The sequence below is a fragment of the Ixodes scapularis genome, unplaced genomic scaffold, assembly GCF_016920785.2.
Source record: "Ixodes scapularis isolate PalLabHiFi unplaced genomic scaffold, ASM1692078v2 PGA_scaffold2__306_contigs__length_199485367, whole genome shotgun sequence".
In the NCBI taxonomy this organism is placed as follows: domain Eukaryota; kingdom Metazoa; phylum Arthropoda; class Arachnida; order Ixodida; family Ixodidae; genus Ixodes; species Ixodes scapularis.
This window is the reverse complement of record NW_024609857.1, coordinates 6,136,668-6,152,782: the sequence shown is the minus strand read 5'-3', so window position 1 is coordinate 6,152,782 and position 16,115 is coordinate 6,136,668. Positions and strand designations below refer to the sequence as shown.

General features: G+C 46.3%; 1 protein-coding gene across 1 annotated transcript; it reads right to left on the bottom strand.

Annotated features, from left to right (window-relative positions):
* Positions 1–112: 112 nt before the first annotated feature.
* On the bottom strand, positions 113–13,661 carry LOC115326368 (magnesium transporter NIPA2). The gene is made up of 9 exons (XM_040501773.2): positions 13,361–13,661; positions 12,760–12,963; positions 8,856–8,912; positions 8,528–8,618; positions 7,767–7,927; positions 6,411–6,676; positions 5,681–5,807; positions 4,503–4,751; positions 113–261 (listed from the first exon to the last, which is right to left on the bottom strand). The coding sequence occupies exons 2-9, from the start codon at positions 12,923–12,925 to the stop codon at positions 257–259; spliced, it is 1,122 nt and encodes a 373-aa protein (XP_040357707.2). The 5' UTR covers positions 12,926–12,963; positions 13,361–13,661; the 3' UTR covers positions 113–256.
* Positions 13,662–16,115: the final 2,454 nt, after the last annotated feature.

Here is a 16,115-nt window from a genome sequence, read left to right as displayed (position 1 = left end):
TGCAAGTACAAAAAGTCACTTTTACAGAAACAGTATTACCAAGGACTGTTTGCAGCAACAAGCTGACACTGCTGCAGCATGTTCCATGTATCGACACAGAGAGCAGCGACAGTTTTAAATAGGTAGTAACTTCTTTATACAACATTTTTTTACATATACACAACAAAAGCAGGGCGAAAAAAGTATTTTCTCCCGCTGCGAAACAACATGACGTTCGCCCGAAGGTGCGGAGGCCCGGGCTGTTGAAGGTTGGGGATCAACCTGCAACAAGATACGCCGTTGGCTTCCTCACCCGGCACATCGCCGGATCCGACGGTACTTTCCAACACCCGGATGTTAAGAGTGCGCACTTAGAAAATCCTAATAACGGCTGATTGCATTCTTCGTTGTGAAGAGCGTGTTACTATTAGAAGGCTCTGAGCAAAGAAAATGTGGGACAACTGTTTTCAATGCCTCTCTTTAGCGTAGTGTCACCTTCACACTGAGTACTAGTGCACTGAGCAATACCTCGACTCTCCAAGCTCTTTGCCGAGATCACTTTGGTCACTTTCTCTCACAAAGACGGATAAGCACGAGAGAGAAAGCCAGCATATTTTTAATGATGTTTTCTCAATGCAGTGACGGGCATTCAACTAAATTAGTTTTGCATAATGTATTTGTCCCGACTGGACTGCCGAGATTTGGGTACCGCACCATTTCACAAAGTCAAAATGCTGTTTTTAATTGCACCAGCGCAAACAAAAGGCTCAACGTCACAAGCACCGCATCCAGACTCGACAAAATCGCAGAATATCACTTCTTCGCTCTAGGCATGCAAAAATAGAACGGCTAAACTGGGACACATTTGAAAATGGTGCAGTGACGTATGAGGAAGACTGTACACTGTACTCTGACATTTCAAATAGCACAAGAAAAAAATAAAAAGAGCTGTGAAAGTTTTCTTGTTGCTCAGATTCGAGGCTTCTAGGCCACCGCAGAATTGCCAAATTATAGGAAAAATTCATACTGGAATGGCAGTCGGTAATTGTTGCAACACTTTGCATCTCAATATGGCATTAAAACCCACTTTCGATGCCAAGGCACTTGAAACCACGTTTTGCACACATAGTAATATATTAACTGCTATTGACTACAGTTTCTGTCGTCCCACATAAGCTACATACCGTGAAATACCGCAGAAGACCCCACTATTAACCTTTCCCAAACTTGGGAATTCTGCAAATTCTACGTTAACCACCCGATTTAACCGGACAAGCGCTGTCTAGATTAACCCAGTTTTCAGTGAAAGTATGGTGGGTATCCCCCGGTATTTTACGGTAGCCTGGTAGTGAATAAGTAGTAAGACATGGTAAGCAGGACCAAAAACTCAAAGCACCTGAGCCAAAAGAGTGCTAAGCTTTACAGTTAAAAAATGAAGTAGCTTAAATTAAGGGCTCTTGAACCACTCTTTACATAAATAACATCCCTTTCTTGCAGCTGAAAACACACATACCATATAATAAAAATAAAATACTCTCTAACTAAAACAACTTTCCAAATCTCATTTGCTCACTTTAAAGAAACCATCAATAACTTTTTTTTTTTTTTAACTTTTGCTAAACACTGCTCAAAATAAAACCTTCACATTCAGCAATGTTACTTGCATGGGTGTACCAACGGGGGGGCCAAGGGGGGATGCTTGCCCCCCAGTTCTCAGAGTGTGGGGGGGGGGGGGGGGCAAGGCATGTGTTTTGCCCCCCCACCCTGAAACAGTTGCCACTGGGCAGGGCACACACTAGCCGGCGGCGCCACAGGGACACCAAGGGCATCGCCCTCCGCCCTGGGGGGCGGGGGGGGTTGCTTTGCCCCCCCCCACTCAAAAACAAGTTGGTACGCCACTATGCTGCTAACCATAGCACGAGCTGTGGTTGGTAATGCACAGGGCAAGAACTGCAGTGCCTCTTGTTCGAGCTTGACTGTTCTCATTGCAGCGATTAGACACAATCCCGAGCCTATATCCACCAAAGCATTGATTGTAACCGAGCGCAAAACCGAGCGCTCGAGCAGTGCTTCTATCATTCAATTTACACAGCAACACAGAAGCTTGTGCGAGTATACTTTGATCTCATTTGAACCAGTATGCTTGTGCAAAATGTGTAACATTCAAGTCCAATGTTGTTGCACGGTTCCTTTAACATGCATATTGTGTATAGCAAGAATCAACAGATTTCTTTAAGCCCAGAGAATAGACAAGGTCCAAACAAAGGAAAGCTATTTTTGCAACAACAATAAAAATGTAACATTAGCTATACAGAAACTAAACTAACTATATGTATGAACATGTGAATTGACTCCAGGAACTGAAAGCTAACATGGGAATGAAGAGAGACAAGCATATGCTTTCGGCTTACAACATTATCTCGTAGCCTGAAAACTCCGCTCCAGCAAGCCTCGGTTGATCGAGGGAAAGGTTTGCTGGAGCAGAGTTCTCAAGCTACGAGATAAATGTTGCAAGCTGAAAGCATGAGTCTGTCTATCTTTGTTTCCAGGCTGTGTTACTCCTGGAAATCTTAGGCAACACGCTCATTAAATTCTTCATGAATCGAAGCATATGAATTCTGAACTGTAATGCATCCCAGTCAATACAGCCAAAGCGAGAGTAATTTGCCTCTGGCAACAGTGAAACAAGATGTATCCAAACCTCTTGGATCTTCTGATAATCAATATGCTTCTCTGGAGAGCTCACTGCCAACTCTGCATGGGAAATGTTCACAGAAGCATTCTATTTTGCTGGAAGCTCATGGAGCTCTTGAGTGCTCTTCTGAGACAAATGAGCCTACACAGCAACAGTTACAACATTTGTAAAGGCCACAACTCGGCTAGAGTTGCCGGACTTGAAAAAGGGACTCCACAATCATACAGTGGAAGCCTGTGCTGTGCTTCCCACAGTCTAACCAGTAGATTCATAAAACAAATCTTAACTGTCCTTGATTGTGAACAAACTAGAAAGGCTGAATTCATAAGCAGCTTTACAAACTAGCCCTACCATAAAACAGCAAATGACTATCCTGACATCGTGGAGGTGAGAAATACAGATGCAACGAAAACCTTTCTCAAACACCAGAATGAATGTTTTCTCGAGTCAGCCTTGGACCTCACAATGTTTCATCTGTGCCCCCGTCATGCGACAGAGATCAAACCTGGTGCAGCCCATCGTGGCAATTCATGCTGATGTCACAACCCTACACAACTCGACTGCACAATGGGTGACAACATGAAACTGCACACCTAATCAGGCTCAAGATTTTTTTTTCTCTTAAGTTATAGGTTTCGTGTGGCACTGGTTGTCTGTGTCCATCTACATACAGGGTGGCAGAATTTGGCAAGAGTGACTAGGCAAGGCTGGGGAACAGTGGAGAGAAAAAACACCTTAGGCACTGTCATGGTCTAACCTGAGATGGCATGTGATTCTGGAAAGGCAGAGAACTGGTCATGCATGTTTTGCGGTACTCCAAGATGTTTCTTTTTTTTAACATGAATCAGCAGAATTGCCATTACTGTAGTCTGTTTGCATATTAGGTGAGCGTTACTTCACACAAATAGGCCATTTCTTCTCACTGCTACTCATGGCATTGTTCCAGACCCTGGACCTCCTTGTAAGATAGCAAACAACTCTCATAATGCCTATTCAGCTAAACTGTGACCCTGCTTGCATAAGTACTATAGGAAGATGTGGATCACCAAGCATAAAACTTCACTTGGCATAACGCTAAGATGCACACCACCCACCTACACTACCGACACGAGCCAGAGGGTGAAGCATCGGAACATTTCATTTTAGCGAGAAATATATCCTCTCCAATTAACAGGGCACAGCACATGGAACAGAGATGGCAAACTTCAATTCCACAGATGGCCAGGGGGCGCAAAAAGCGCAAGCACAAGTTAACTGAGCTTCGTTGTTAAGAGATGACGTTGCACCATAAGAAAAACTCGAGGATGATGTTTAAAGGATAGAGAAAACCACTGCAATGTAAACAAGTTCTCGAAGCTTCTTACACCCCGAGTCTATGTTCCGAGAGTCTGTCACCGATATTTCATGTTTCTTCTCTTTGTTAGATTCACGGTCTCGTGTCTTAGTTGCATTTCAACAAACCAGTCTGCTCCCGCTTGTAGCCTTTTACCGCAAACAATAGGCTCGTTCTCTCTCAATGACTTTCTATTCACGAGGCTCGTTCCTCGTTGACCCTTCTCCCAAAAAACATTTGCATTCCGCCTGTCCTAGCACGAGAAAATTCTCCAACAGGAACAGATGACGTACCAAAAGTCTACGTGACAAAACACAACTCCGAAATGTCGACTTTGGGCTCGCGTTGGGTCCCGGTTCGGATCCTGCACTCCCCGCCGGAGGCTTTCGAATCGCACGCGGGCTCAGCCCACAAAGGCCGACCCGACGGAGGCGCGAGCGCGGTGCAGCCTCCAGGAGAGGCGCACGTCGGCCTGGCGTCAGCCGATGCGCGTACTCGACACGGTGATGCCCAGTGGCTCGTCCTTGGAGTTGATGCGCTGGTAGCCCTCGGCCTGGTGCTGGAGCGGAACGCCGTGCACCGTGGGCGCCGGCCTTTCCTCCAGCAGCGCCGCCGTGAGGTCGTCCCGCTGATCCCTCGTGCTCTGGAGCAGTCCCTGCAGGCTGGACAGGGACACGTCCCAGTCCTTGAAGGCGTTGAGCAGGAATATGGCGCACACCACCGTCAGGAATCCTGTCAGCATGCCTGCGGAAGGAGCGGAGCGGCCTTTTGACTCGCGTTCGGAACCGGCCGATTGTTCTAGGTTTCGGCCTGCTGCACTCTCTCGCCATTGTGGCTACAAACTGCCGCTCGACCGAAAGTAACACTCCTTGCCGAGTGCACCCTACGAACGATGGAGCACACCACGAGTGCGAGTAGAGCTCGTTATCAACCCAAAGCGCCGACACCCGCTGCGGCGCTGCTAATGTAAGGAGGTTCCGACTGAAGACGAGGTGAGGTGGAAGTGGCAGAGCAGGCAGTGGGGACAGCAAAACTGCGGAACAACTCTATGATATTGGTAAACTGCACGAAACTATTGCGGACACAGTGTTTGTGCTTTTTCATCATTTAGTCGTACAGAGTCTCATAAGCTACAAATTCTACCTCTTAGGATGGCTTTCTGAACAAGTGATTGAAAGTGTTTGTTGGAACTTTCGATTGATTAAACACTTGAGGTGTGCAGAACGAGAATTTTCCGCCACGCAAAGTTTCGATGACAACCCGATTCGAAGTTAGAAACAGCAAAATCTGGCGATAGTTTGCTTCTCCTAATGGTGCTGTAATCTGTACTTCAAATGCTTGTTCCAGTATTACAAGCATACTTCTACATTGATTCCCCATGTCCATATCTTTGCTCTAGAGAAAATCTACTGCACTGAAACTGTAAACTGGCTGCAGAAATTTGTTAGCATGAGCCCACTACTATATTTTCTTGTAGACGACACACTGCACTGTGCTCGTGGTTCTTTTTTTTCGAATGACAGCCGCAACACGGGTAGCGTGTTTTCCCTACCATCAATTTAAGCCTGGCAGACAGACGTCTACCAATGCAGTACGGAGCAGCTACAGATCGGGTGACCGCAAACGAGAGACGCACCACGAGATCTCCCCGACCAGGAAAGAAAGGAACGCACCGATCAGATCCTCAGCAGTCATGTTGCCCCACTCCTTGAAGAGAATGGCCGACGCAATCAACACAAAGGTGGTGAAGAAGACGTAGTAGATGGGGGTCACCACAGATGTGTTGAAGACGTCCAATGCCTGTAGAAACAAAGACTTTATGCTTTTAGATATCAAATGCAAACAAATTGTAAGTGCAGCTCAAAAGAGCTATGAAAGCTATTTAAAAGCATGTTGAAGATAGTTAATAGAAATACAGTTAATATGAATGTATCTAGTTAAAGTTACTCGCAGAAAGCAAATGAATCAGGTTTCAACTGTACTTCTAAAATATCCCACGATGTAGAGGCATGTTGCAAGCGTGGTGTCCGATGCAATGAATAATATTTAGCGCATTTGATTTTGAATTTAGCATCCTGCTCGTGCACTACTGTGCATGAAGCGCTATCGTCGAGAGAAAATCAACATGAATTTGGGGATTTGCCGGCATATAACTTTCAGAAGTAACTGTAATTGAAGCAAGTTACAGGTTACTCTAAAAGCGTAACCGAATTGCAGCTACGGTGAAAAAGATTTCTTTATGACTCTGGAAGTGTTTCCCAGTCAATGAAAACCAGAACAAGTCCCCCGGTCCCTTAACCATCTTTACACCCAATTACCTGGGCCCCGTTAAGTCTGACTTCAGTTGCACTTAACTGCGGTTTATTAATATTAAAGCTGTTTCCAAGTGCGGGTGCCACTTGCCTTGTTGAGGTAGTTCATCTGGATGGAGATGCAGACGACCACGCCCAGCAGGCAGACCCAGGTGACCCAGGAGGTGAATTCGTTGCGGCCGGCGAAGCTCTCCCGCAGGGCCAGCCCCAGGCCCTTGCAGCCCATCACCGACAGCGAGCCAATCACCGAGCAGATGGCCACGTAGATCACCACATTGGACGTGCCGTACTTGGGCGCATAAATCACCGTCAAGATGCTCGTCACCGTCACCACAAATATGACGTACACGATGAAGGCTGCGAGCAGATTGGAGACTTGTCAGAGGCATGCGGATACCAAACCTGCCACTGCAAACTGAATGTGAATATTGCAGGTTGACCGCAAATCAAATTAAAATCTTCTCAAATATGAACATCTTACATTCAATGTAAGCTTAGCAGTAGGATACTTCATTAAATCGAAGCTGGAATTATATTTCAGCAAACATACCTACGAAAAGAAACAGTTGTAGTACACGAAAAGCATTTCGCATATACTACTTGTATTAAAAAAAAGGTGCTGATAAAACAAGTTGGGGAAAACACAATGTATAATGGAAAGCAAAAAAACAACTCTCTCTTTTATTTGAATAGGCAGGTTGGTGTGCGCGTTCCAGCACTGTTCTTTAGAAAAAAGAAACACTAACGCTTATAACTGCAACCAAAGAAGGCTGATCTACAAGAGTGAGCGAAATATCCGAGTTTGCGAGGAAAGCCGACACTCCGCTACGTAAGCCATTTCCCCGAGCAGTCTGGCGCAAGATAATAAAACTCGATGCACATAAACCGGTGCAAATCAGCGAGGCTTGACGCAAGAAATAAAGGCATTCTGAAGACATTATCTTCTTAAATCTGAAATACTTCAAGAAGTCGAATACTTTGATGCTTTTTTAGTATCTGTATAAATACACATACCCATCAAGGTCTGTTGAAAAAAAATCAGACGTTTACAATTCCCTGTAATGCCGAATTACAGCGCAGTTCTTGAGGAGGAGGAGGGGAGGGTACGGAGAGGAGGGTATGCCCTTCCTTCTTCTCCCTCTCCTCCACGTTCTTCCCTTCCTCCCCCCCTCCCTCCTCCCTCATGATGTTACTCGTGACCCTTGTCAACCTCGTGACATCACTCGTGATGTCACACGTGACCCTAGTGACCCTCGCGACGTCACGTGTGACGTCAATATGGGAAACATCCCATAAGGCAATGCGCAGTCATGCCGACGGCGACAGCGACGCCGCTCAAGCTGGAAATGGGCGCCTAAGAGCTGCGCTCTAAAAGGTATACTTAAAAAGACTGCTTTAACCTCAATGGCTTCTACAGGCAACGAGCAGGCAAGAGCAGGCCGCTCACAAGGCTCGGTGATCATGGCGCCGAGCTGCTCCATGCTCTCCACGTTGCCCTCCTTGGGGCTGTGCAGCACAATCACCGTGGAGCCCAGGATGCACAAGAGGCAGCCCACCTTGCCCACTAGGTTGAGCCGCTCGTTCAGGAACTTGGAAGACAGAAGGGCACTGCCGGAGAGAGAAGGAAACAGGGGCGGAGCTCCTTCAAAGCTAGGCTACGATGCCTCGTCTACAGAGAGCCATATCTTCGGAGTACAGGAACGACAAGCCTGAAGCAGTGAGGAGGAGGCACCATGATTGGCTGCCAATCGGTGCAGCTTTTGCCCAATAACGGCAAGTTTCGATTTGGCAGTAGCTGCCATTGAACGACTGGACGCGAGCCCAGCGCTACGGTTCAGTGGGGCAGTCAGATACTCAAGGTAGGGTTAAACAAATGCGACCGTGGGATGCGTCAAAGTTCCGGGCACGTTAAGTAGAGCTACCGGTATAATCAAGCTCCGTCGCACGACTCGATAGCGCTGCCACGCTCCTCAGATGGTCTCAGCACCGTTGGATCAAATGAGGAGCCTCCTAGGTAGAAAGGTGGGTGTCCACGGATACATCAAGTAATAACCGTGCTTTTAAAGAGGCTCCTTCGGGGCTCTGAAGGGGCTATGTCTTTCAGTGAAATGAGGGCACCCAGGTGGTTCGTCTTCAAGTTCTTCTCACCAGCTTTCACTACTCTTGAACTTTGTCAATGCACTGAGATGGTGATTGTTTATGTTTTACCTGACTAGGACACTAAGAGCCCCCAATGGAGTAACCAGAGATGCAGGTGCAAATGCATAAGCTGCGAAGTTGGCCGCTTCCCCTACAGCCACTGAAAAAGAACAAAAAAAAAAACTTTACAGGGTTACTGTCTTGAAAACGCAACCATTATTGGCACGACATACTCTGTTCATTTACATAATTGTTGCAGCTCAACCCCTGCGATTTTCTTCACATACAACACATGCATCAGCAGAAAAAAGTGTGCATTTTGACATTCATCCGGCAGACATAAAAGCACAGTCTGGCATGCATGCTTGAGAAATGCTGTGGTGCAAGTTGTACTTACTGAGGATCAGCCCGGTCCACCAGACCCACTCCTTGAGGTAGCCATAGCCACCTGCACCTGCAAAGACATTCGTCATAAAATTAAAGAAGTGCAAAGGCGCAGGCTGGGCGGTAAACCCTGGTAGAACTTCACTCCCGAGACACGGGCACACGAAAAGGGACGCAGAGTTCCATTTTGCAAATGCTGTCGTGTCTGTCAACGTGTTTTTTTCACACATCCTCGTCTCGGAGTAAAGTTTAACCAAACACTCTACTAGGTTTACTAGTGGGAGTACAGGCCACTCTGGTCATTTGCATTAGACAGAGCGATGGCAGTGCTGAAGCCTTCCATCGTGGCTTGGTTGCTTATGCCACTCCGGTGGCAGACTTCTCACCGCTCTCTTTCAAACGGCCTCCTCTCTCAACACCTCTCTCTCTACAGATCACGTGGGCACCCAACAACCCGCATTCTAGAAAGCCGGGAATGCGGACGCAAGCAGGAACCGCGATGCTATGTCCCAACGCCAACAAAAACGGAAGCAAACGACACAGGTGTAACCAGGTGATGACTCGATAATTTTTCTGGCCGTCGGGTGTACTTGCAACTGTCACATTACCAAATACTTAACTGTTCACCTGCCTGCCAAGTGCGCCTCTGACATTGCCCTTTTGCATTAATTTTCCCGCAATGCTGTAAAGAGGGATTATGGCCCATCACAATCATTGTTACCCTCACAATAACTAGCAGGCTCGACAGCTTAAAAGCTGTTTGATGAGATTTGGAGAACCCACTAAAGTATTTTGCTGTAACACCCACTTATGGAGTTGCTTACTGGTCATCCATAATAGTACTAGACGTCATGCCCAGCTCTAATTTGGTGGTACCGAACGAGACATTAAGCTCATGCTGTGTATATGTACCTTGTAATTCAATAAAAGGTTATTTTGTGTTTCTTTTACATTAACAAAAAACAGGGATGGTGCGACTGAACATTAAATATGCGGCTGGTAGCGAAGAAACCAACCCAACAGATGGAATTGGTTACAGGCCCATTAAAAGAAAAAAAAACCACGACGTTGCGCCACACCCAGTCATTCAAATGTCCCAGACTCTGTTTCCCTAGTTAAGTATTTGGTTTAACTAAGTTGGACACAGTCGCCGACAAATGAGAAAAGGTGCTTCTGCTGACGGCCTACTTGTGTGGATTACTCTAAAAATTAGTTACTTATGTTAAAAAGTAGTTAATGATAGAAAGAATTACTAGTGAAAAAATGCAATCACAAATAAAACACTTCTCTTTTTTAAATTTCCGTTAGTGTGTTTTACACAACGGTGGAACTGATATGAGTTTCCCTTCAAGTATCAACATTAAAAAAAACCTGAACCTAGGAAAAAAAAATTTTTTTCCCCACCTAGTTAGGACAAGCCCGTCTAAAAAAAAAATGTTTGTCAAAACAAACATTTTTTTTTTTCCCCAATACTCATACTACAATACAAATTTTATGATTTGCGGGCGAAACCAAAATTGTATCCCTGTAGGATGATGACGATAGTGTTTGTACCTAACTCTACTTCGTTCAACCTTAAGTTGAGGCTATGGTGGGAGCTACGTGCCCGCTGGACCAATCAGACGCCTTCTTCTTATCACCTGACCAGACTTTCTGCATGTGGGTGTGGTTGGGAGCGTGATGACGTGGCAAAAGAGAGGCGTATGACTGGTCTAACGAGGACGCAGCTTCCACCGCAGTCTCAGCTTAGAGGTGAACAGAGTATAGTGTGTGCTCTGAGGTCCAGCGAACTCAGAGCGCATACAAGTTGGGTAAAAACGCTATCATCATCATTCCACAGGAGTACAGTTCCGGTTTAGCCTGCAAATTGAAAAATTTGTATTGTAACATAAATATTAGGCTTCTTTTTTTTTTCTTTTAGACAAACATTTATTTTGAGACCTGCCTGTCCTAAATAGGTAGAAAACCCTTTTCTTTTTCCTTTTCTAGATTCGCAGTTTTTTTACCTGCACAAATTTGCCCCAGGGGTTATATTTCTCATTAGTATAGTCGGCGCGAATGTTCAAACTGGCCCCCGCTTGTCTATATTATCACAATCACAATACACATATGCAGGCTTATCAATCCAGTTTTGCCGTATCAACCATATAAATATATAAGTGTGATTTATCCAAAACTTTTTCGTGAAAACATTTGTTTATAGCGGGGTGTGACTTATAGACCGGAACATACTGTGAATACAATTATACATTGCTTTTGAAAAGTAACGAAATCAAAGAAAGAGTAAGTAGACAGGTGAGCTCGTTGATGTTACACATTTAAAAAAACAAAAAAAAATGGAGACAACCAATGACGAAGGGGATTGACATATTTAGTGTTTGTCTCGTTCTTCGTCCGTCGTCTCCAGTTTTTTCAAAAATGTGTAACAAATCACTTCACAATTGCTTTTGCCACAGGACTTTGGCATTCATTTAACAGCTTATTCTCACAATTGAACATATTTGCTTTTCCCTTGTCATATCGAAAATTCATTATGCAGCATTTTACCTTCGTAACATGCGGTGCCTTTGTATCACCAATTTCATTTATCTACAACAGGAAGCCAAGTACGGTGTGAGGGAGCACTTTAACCACAAGTGAAGTTTTTTGCGTTACCTCAAAAAGGGGGAAATGAAACTTCCCCCATTGTTACAGTGGCCCCTTTCTCCACCACAGAGGTTACCACACACTCGTGGAAGGCAAGACAAAGTCCACTCTCTTCCACCCTAGCAGAATGGTCTTCAATGCATGGCTGTCCGCAGAACTTTTTTTGAAAACCTTATTTCTCGGGAAGGGGGGAGGGTGCAAAATTTTCTTAAGAGGGGAGCAACATTGGAGCTATGGGCTAAAAGCGTCGCTGTGGCAAGCCACCATTATAATGTTTCACTAGGATCGAAGTCCTAGAGTCACATTATTCGGCTTTCATCGACGGAAATAGGAGTAACTTCAGACTGCCAACTTTGACGGTGTTGATTTTATGAATGCAATGGCTTCAACCTTCCCGCTGTGCTTGTGAGAAGTAACATCGAGTTTGTCTTTCACATCTGACGGTCCTAGTCGTGGCGTCACCAGTATAAAAATCATAAAGCCGCAATCACACTGATCATACATAAAATTGGGTTGTGTGTATGTTTATACAGCCTAGAACTTGGTCTGCCTCATTGGGAGACGAGTCTTTCAGCTGTAGATGAGCAATTTAGCCAGTGCAGTACAGCCGCTAGCCTGGGGTCTTTGACATGCATCACGCAGTAGTGATACACGACCGCACGCCGGTACGATGCTCATCTAGATCGAAACGGGCAGGGGTGGGGATTTAACCCAGAGTCCCTGAATTCTGCAGCGCGAGTTTTCGCTCCACGTGCTCCGAGCTGGTGTGCGCTAGCCCACTCCACCACCGATCCCCCATACATGATACAAAAGACACAGTATTTGCTGCAGACATGGCGAGAGAAGTATCTGTAGACATGCCTCAATAATGTTCGAAGCATGTTTGCTTCGCACATAAGTATGCTTCGAACTTGTCTGCAGGCAGTTTTTATGGCCAATGTAACCGTCATACAAGAAGGAAACACTCGTCAGACAGTGTCTCCAGACTGCCTTTTGATTGCAACCTAAGAGTACGCCACCGAAACGTCTCGTTGTCATACCCCCTGAATCCCCAAAGGGAGGCATGCCCCCCCACCCCCTTGCACCCCCCTCTCGACACCAATGCATGAATGTCGCGTAACCACCGCAAACGTAGCTGCAGTTATAAGGCAAATCTTTAAACCTCTATTAGTGAAACGTAAACTACAATTATAAATTACTCGTGAAAGTAACTGAACTTGAACAATTCAACCAGTCCAAATGAATTACTGTTCGGGTACGCTGACACGCACCTGCCCTCGTCTGCCCCTGTTTGTTGATGCGGAGCAGCCCTTTCTTCTTCACGATGAAGCTGGAGCCGATGAAGACGCTCGAACTAACCGCCAGGGCCAGCCCGGTGTAGAAGTGGCTCTTGGCCAGAGCGTCGCTCAGATCCGGCGGATTGGACGAAGTGGCCATGGCTGCGTTTCCCGGCGCTAGATGATCTCCGGGGATATCTGGTGCGTCGGAAAACAAAGGTCCGAGCGACGACGACATAAATGTCACAACGCCCTAAGCCGGATTAGAGTTGTCGATAAGAATGGTTCGCTGCCGTAGGTGGCATCGACGGACCCGAGAGAGCGACCTCCCCCCTCTTTAATTATTTCGCTAAGGAGATACATATTAGGCCGCCCGAGAGCAGCGAGGATCGCGCCAGAAGGTTCAACGGGACAGCCACACACTCAAAATGCTGCTGTTGTACGCACAGTACAACAACCTCGCGCTTGTCAGCTGACGTTACCATCTGTTTGATCGTCGCCCACGGACATTGGCTCCGATTTAGAATCTAGGTAGTACGTACCTCGTCCCGGAAGTTGTTAGTGCTTGTTACTAAAGCGCCTTGGAGAGACTCACCATCTCGATGAACGACGCCAACATCGCAGAATGATCATTCGTCGGAACCCAGCGTACGATGTGCTACAGTCGGCATCGCGAGTTTGAGGCTCGAAAACACTCGAAACTGAAGAAACTGAGGAAAAACTGACGGCACGATCGATTCTTAGAATCCGCTTTCGGCTAGATTGCTTGGCGTCTTGTAGAAACAGTGTCGAAATGACGAGATCGAATTAGTAATAATGGGCAATGAAATTGACAAAACTTGGAAACCGATAAAACGTCGCCTCTGGAGGAAAGAGCAGCGTTGGTCAAGTGGATCACTAGATGAGCAGATGACGGAAGCCATAGTCCTGTGATGGGATGCAGCTTGCGCCATCTATCTCATGATTCGTGCGCTTGTCATTACTTTTGAGATTTTGGTAAAGCTACGGGAACACTGTAAAACCCTATATTTTCGCGAATCTGTCACACAGGACATAATCGCGAATTCCAGACTCCTACATAAGGGTCGAAATTTTCGCGTGCCCTTAAATTTTGCGAATTTTTCAATTCGCGAAAATTAAAGGCCCGCGAACATAAAGAGTTTTACAGCAAAAGGAAAGGGACAAAAGGAGCTGTGGCGTAGCCAGGGGGGAGGCTTGTAAAACTTCAACCCCCCCCCCCCCCCCCCCGAACGCCGTTTCGTCAAACAAGTGGACATTTCAATGAACGCCGTTTCATCGAATCGCTTGACGCCGTTTCATCGAATTTTTATTTATTGAAATTGCTTTGAAATTGACCATAGTTTTGTTTAACCCGAGACTGGGGTATTTCGGAAAAGGGACGAGAAGAAAAGAGGCCACAAGGAGGCGACGTCTCTTTTGAGACGTCGCCTTTTTGTGGCCTCTTTTCTTCTCGTCCCTTTTCCGAAATACCCCAGTCTCGGGTTAAACAAAACTATGGTTAACTTCCACCAGCTCGCCTGCACCCTTACAATTTTTTCACAATTTGAGATTGCTTTGACACTCATAGAATCACCAAACTACAGGGTGAAGCAAGGAGACTCCAGGCTCTTTAAATCGACCGGAAAATTCGGTTTCTTAACGCTACGACTTTGTGCAGCGTTGCCCACAGAAGGTGCATTTTTTTTTTTTTTTTTGTAAAATTTGCGAAAAGCGAACTTACCTGAGGAAAAAGTAAAGAAAGAAAACGGCTTAGCTCCTATGGAAACGCAGCGGCGCCACCGGTCTGCAAACAACACGGCGCCGTTTCGCACGGGAGACAAGAGATGGCGCAAGCGGTCGCGACGCCAACTGCCGCCAACGAACGAGCAGACGACGCCGAGAGCCGGCCCTTTTGCAGACAAGGAACTGCAGTTCCTTGCTGTTACCGCGCCTGTCTTTTTTGTTTCTGCGACTGTCGCCGCCTGCGGAACGCGCGCCGCTTTTGAGTCGAAAAGATCGCCTGCTCTCGGCGCCGTATGCTCGTTCGTTGGCGGCATTTGTTGCGCCATCTCTTGTCTCCCGTGCGAAACGGCGCCGTGTTGTTTGCAGACCGGTGGCGTCGCTGCGTTTCCATAGGAGCTAAGCCTTTTTCTTTTACTTTTTCCTCGGGTAAGTTCGCTCTTCGCAAATTTTACAAAAAAACTGCACCATCTGTGGGCAACGCTGCACAAAGTCGTAGCGCTTAAGAAACCGAATTTTCTGGTCGATTTAAAGAGCCTGCCGTCTCCTTGTTTCACCCTGTAGAATTACTCACCCTTTCATCGAAATTTTGGTCACTGAATCATACAAGATAACTGCATAGAAATTGATGGATGTACGACTCATCGTGTTCCGACAAGTCTTTTTTCAATTTTGTATTTATAGGTTTACTTTTGTTTTCATTCTATTATAGGAGAGGAGCTTCCTACTGTTCAACAAGGCGGTGTTCGATGAAACGGCGTTCGATGAAATGTCCGGACCCAATTATATACAAGTACTTGAGCCCCAATAATCCACACCTAAAGCCACTGGATCTTGGGGACTGCTTGGGGAAGTAGGGGCGCAAACTACTCTTACAACAGGCTAGATGGAAAAAGAACACTATAAAACGAATTTACAACGAAGAAAAAAAATTAGAGCTATATTTACGGCGCAAAACAAATTCGTAGTTGGCGCCAGTGGAGCCGCCGCTGGTCACGTGGTAGGCCCGCGCGCCGCTGCGCTGCGTCGCCGCCGCCGCAAAGTCACGCCGCCGCCGCACGGCGCACGCTGAGCGTTGTGCGACGCCGCTTCAACGAGTTTCTCCACGCCGCCGTCGCCGCCGCCGCCGCCGCCGCGCAAGTTCGTCTGCTTCGGGGCGCCGCCCCCGACATCTGACCGGCGATCACGTCCGCTTGCGCTTTTTCAGGAGTTTCCTTTGGGCTCTAAAAGCTACTTATTAATCTTAGTTTTGTGTTATACTTCAAACAAAGATGAATAAGTTACTTTTGGAGGCCATAGGAAGCTTCCGAAAGAGCGCAAGCACCACGTGACAAATATGGGCCCGTCACGTGATAAACAAGGGTCACTTTTCCGTGACGCCCGCGGGCGCCAACTTCAAATTCGTATAGTGCCGTAAATATAGCTCTAAACATTTTTTCTTCGTTGTAAAATCTTTTTTTTTTTTGACATCCTTTTTCCATCTAAACTGTTAAAAAAATGTTTTTTTTTCCTTTGCATGTGTTCTTTAGGACAAGACTCCGAGACTGGGAGAGAACGAACAACGACACAACACGCAATGTTTCCAGTCTTGGGGGGACATTTCGGTGTAG

What these genes read in the sequence shown, in the direction of transcription:
- LOC115326368 (XM_040501773.2), bottom strand. Translation starts at nt 12,925, where the DNA reads ATGGCCACTTCGTCCAATCCGCCGGATCTGAGCGACGCTCTGGCCAAG. An exon ending in GTGGACCGGGCTGATCCTCA is followed by an intron (nt 8,619 to 8,855) that starts GTAAGTACAACT and finishes GTTCTTTTTCAG; the next exon opens with TGGCTGTAGGGGAAGCGGCC. An exon ending in AGATGAACTACCTCAACAAG is followed by an intron (nt 5,808 to 6,410) that starts GCAAGTGGCACC and finishes TTGTTTCTACAG; the next exon opens with GCATTGGACGTCTTCAACAC.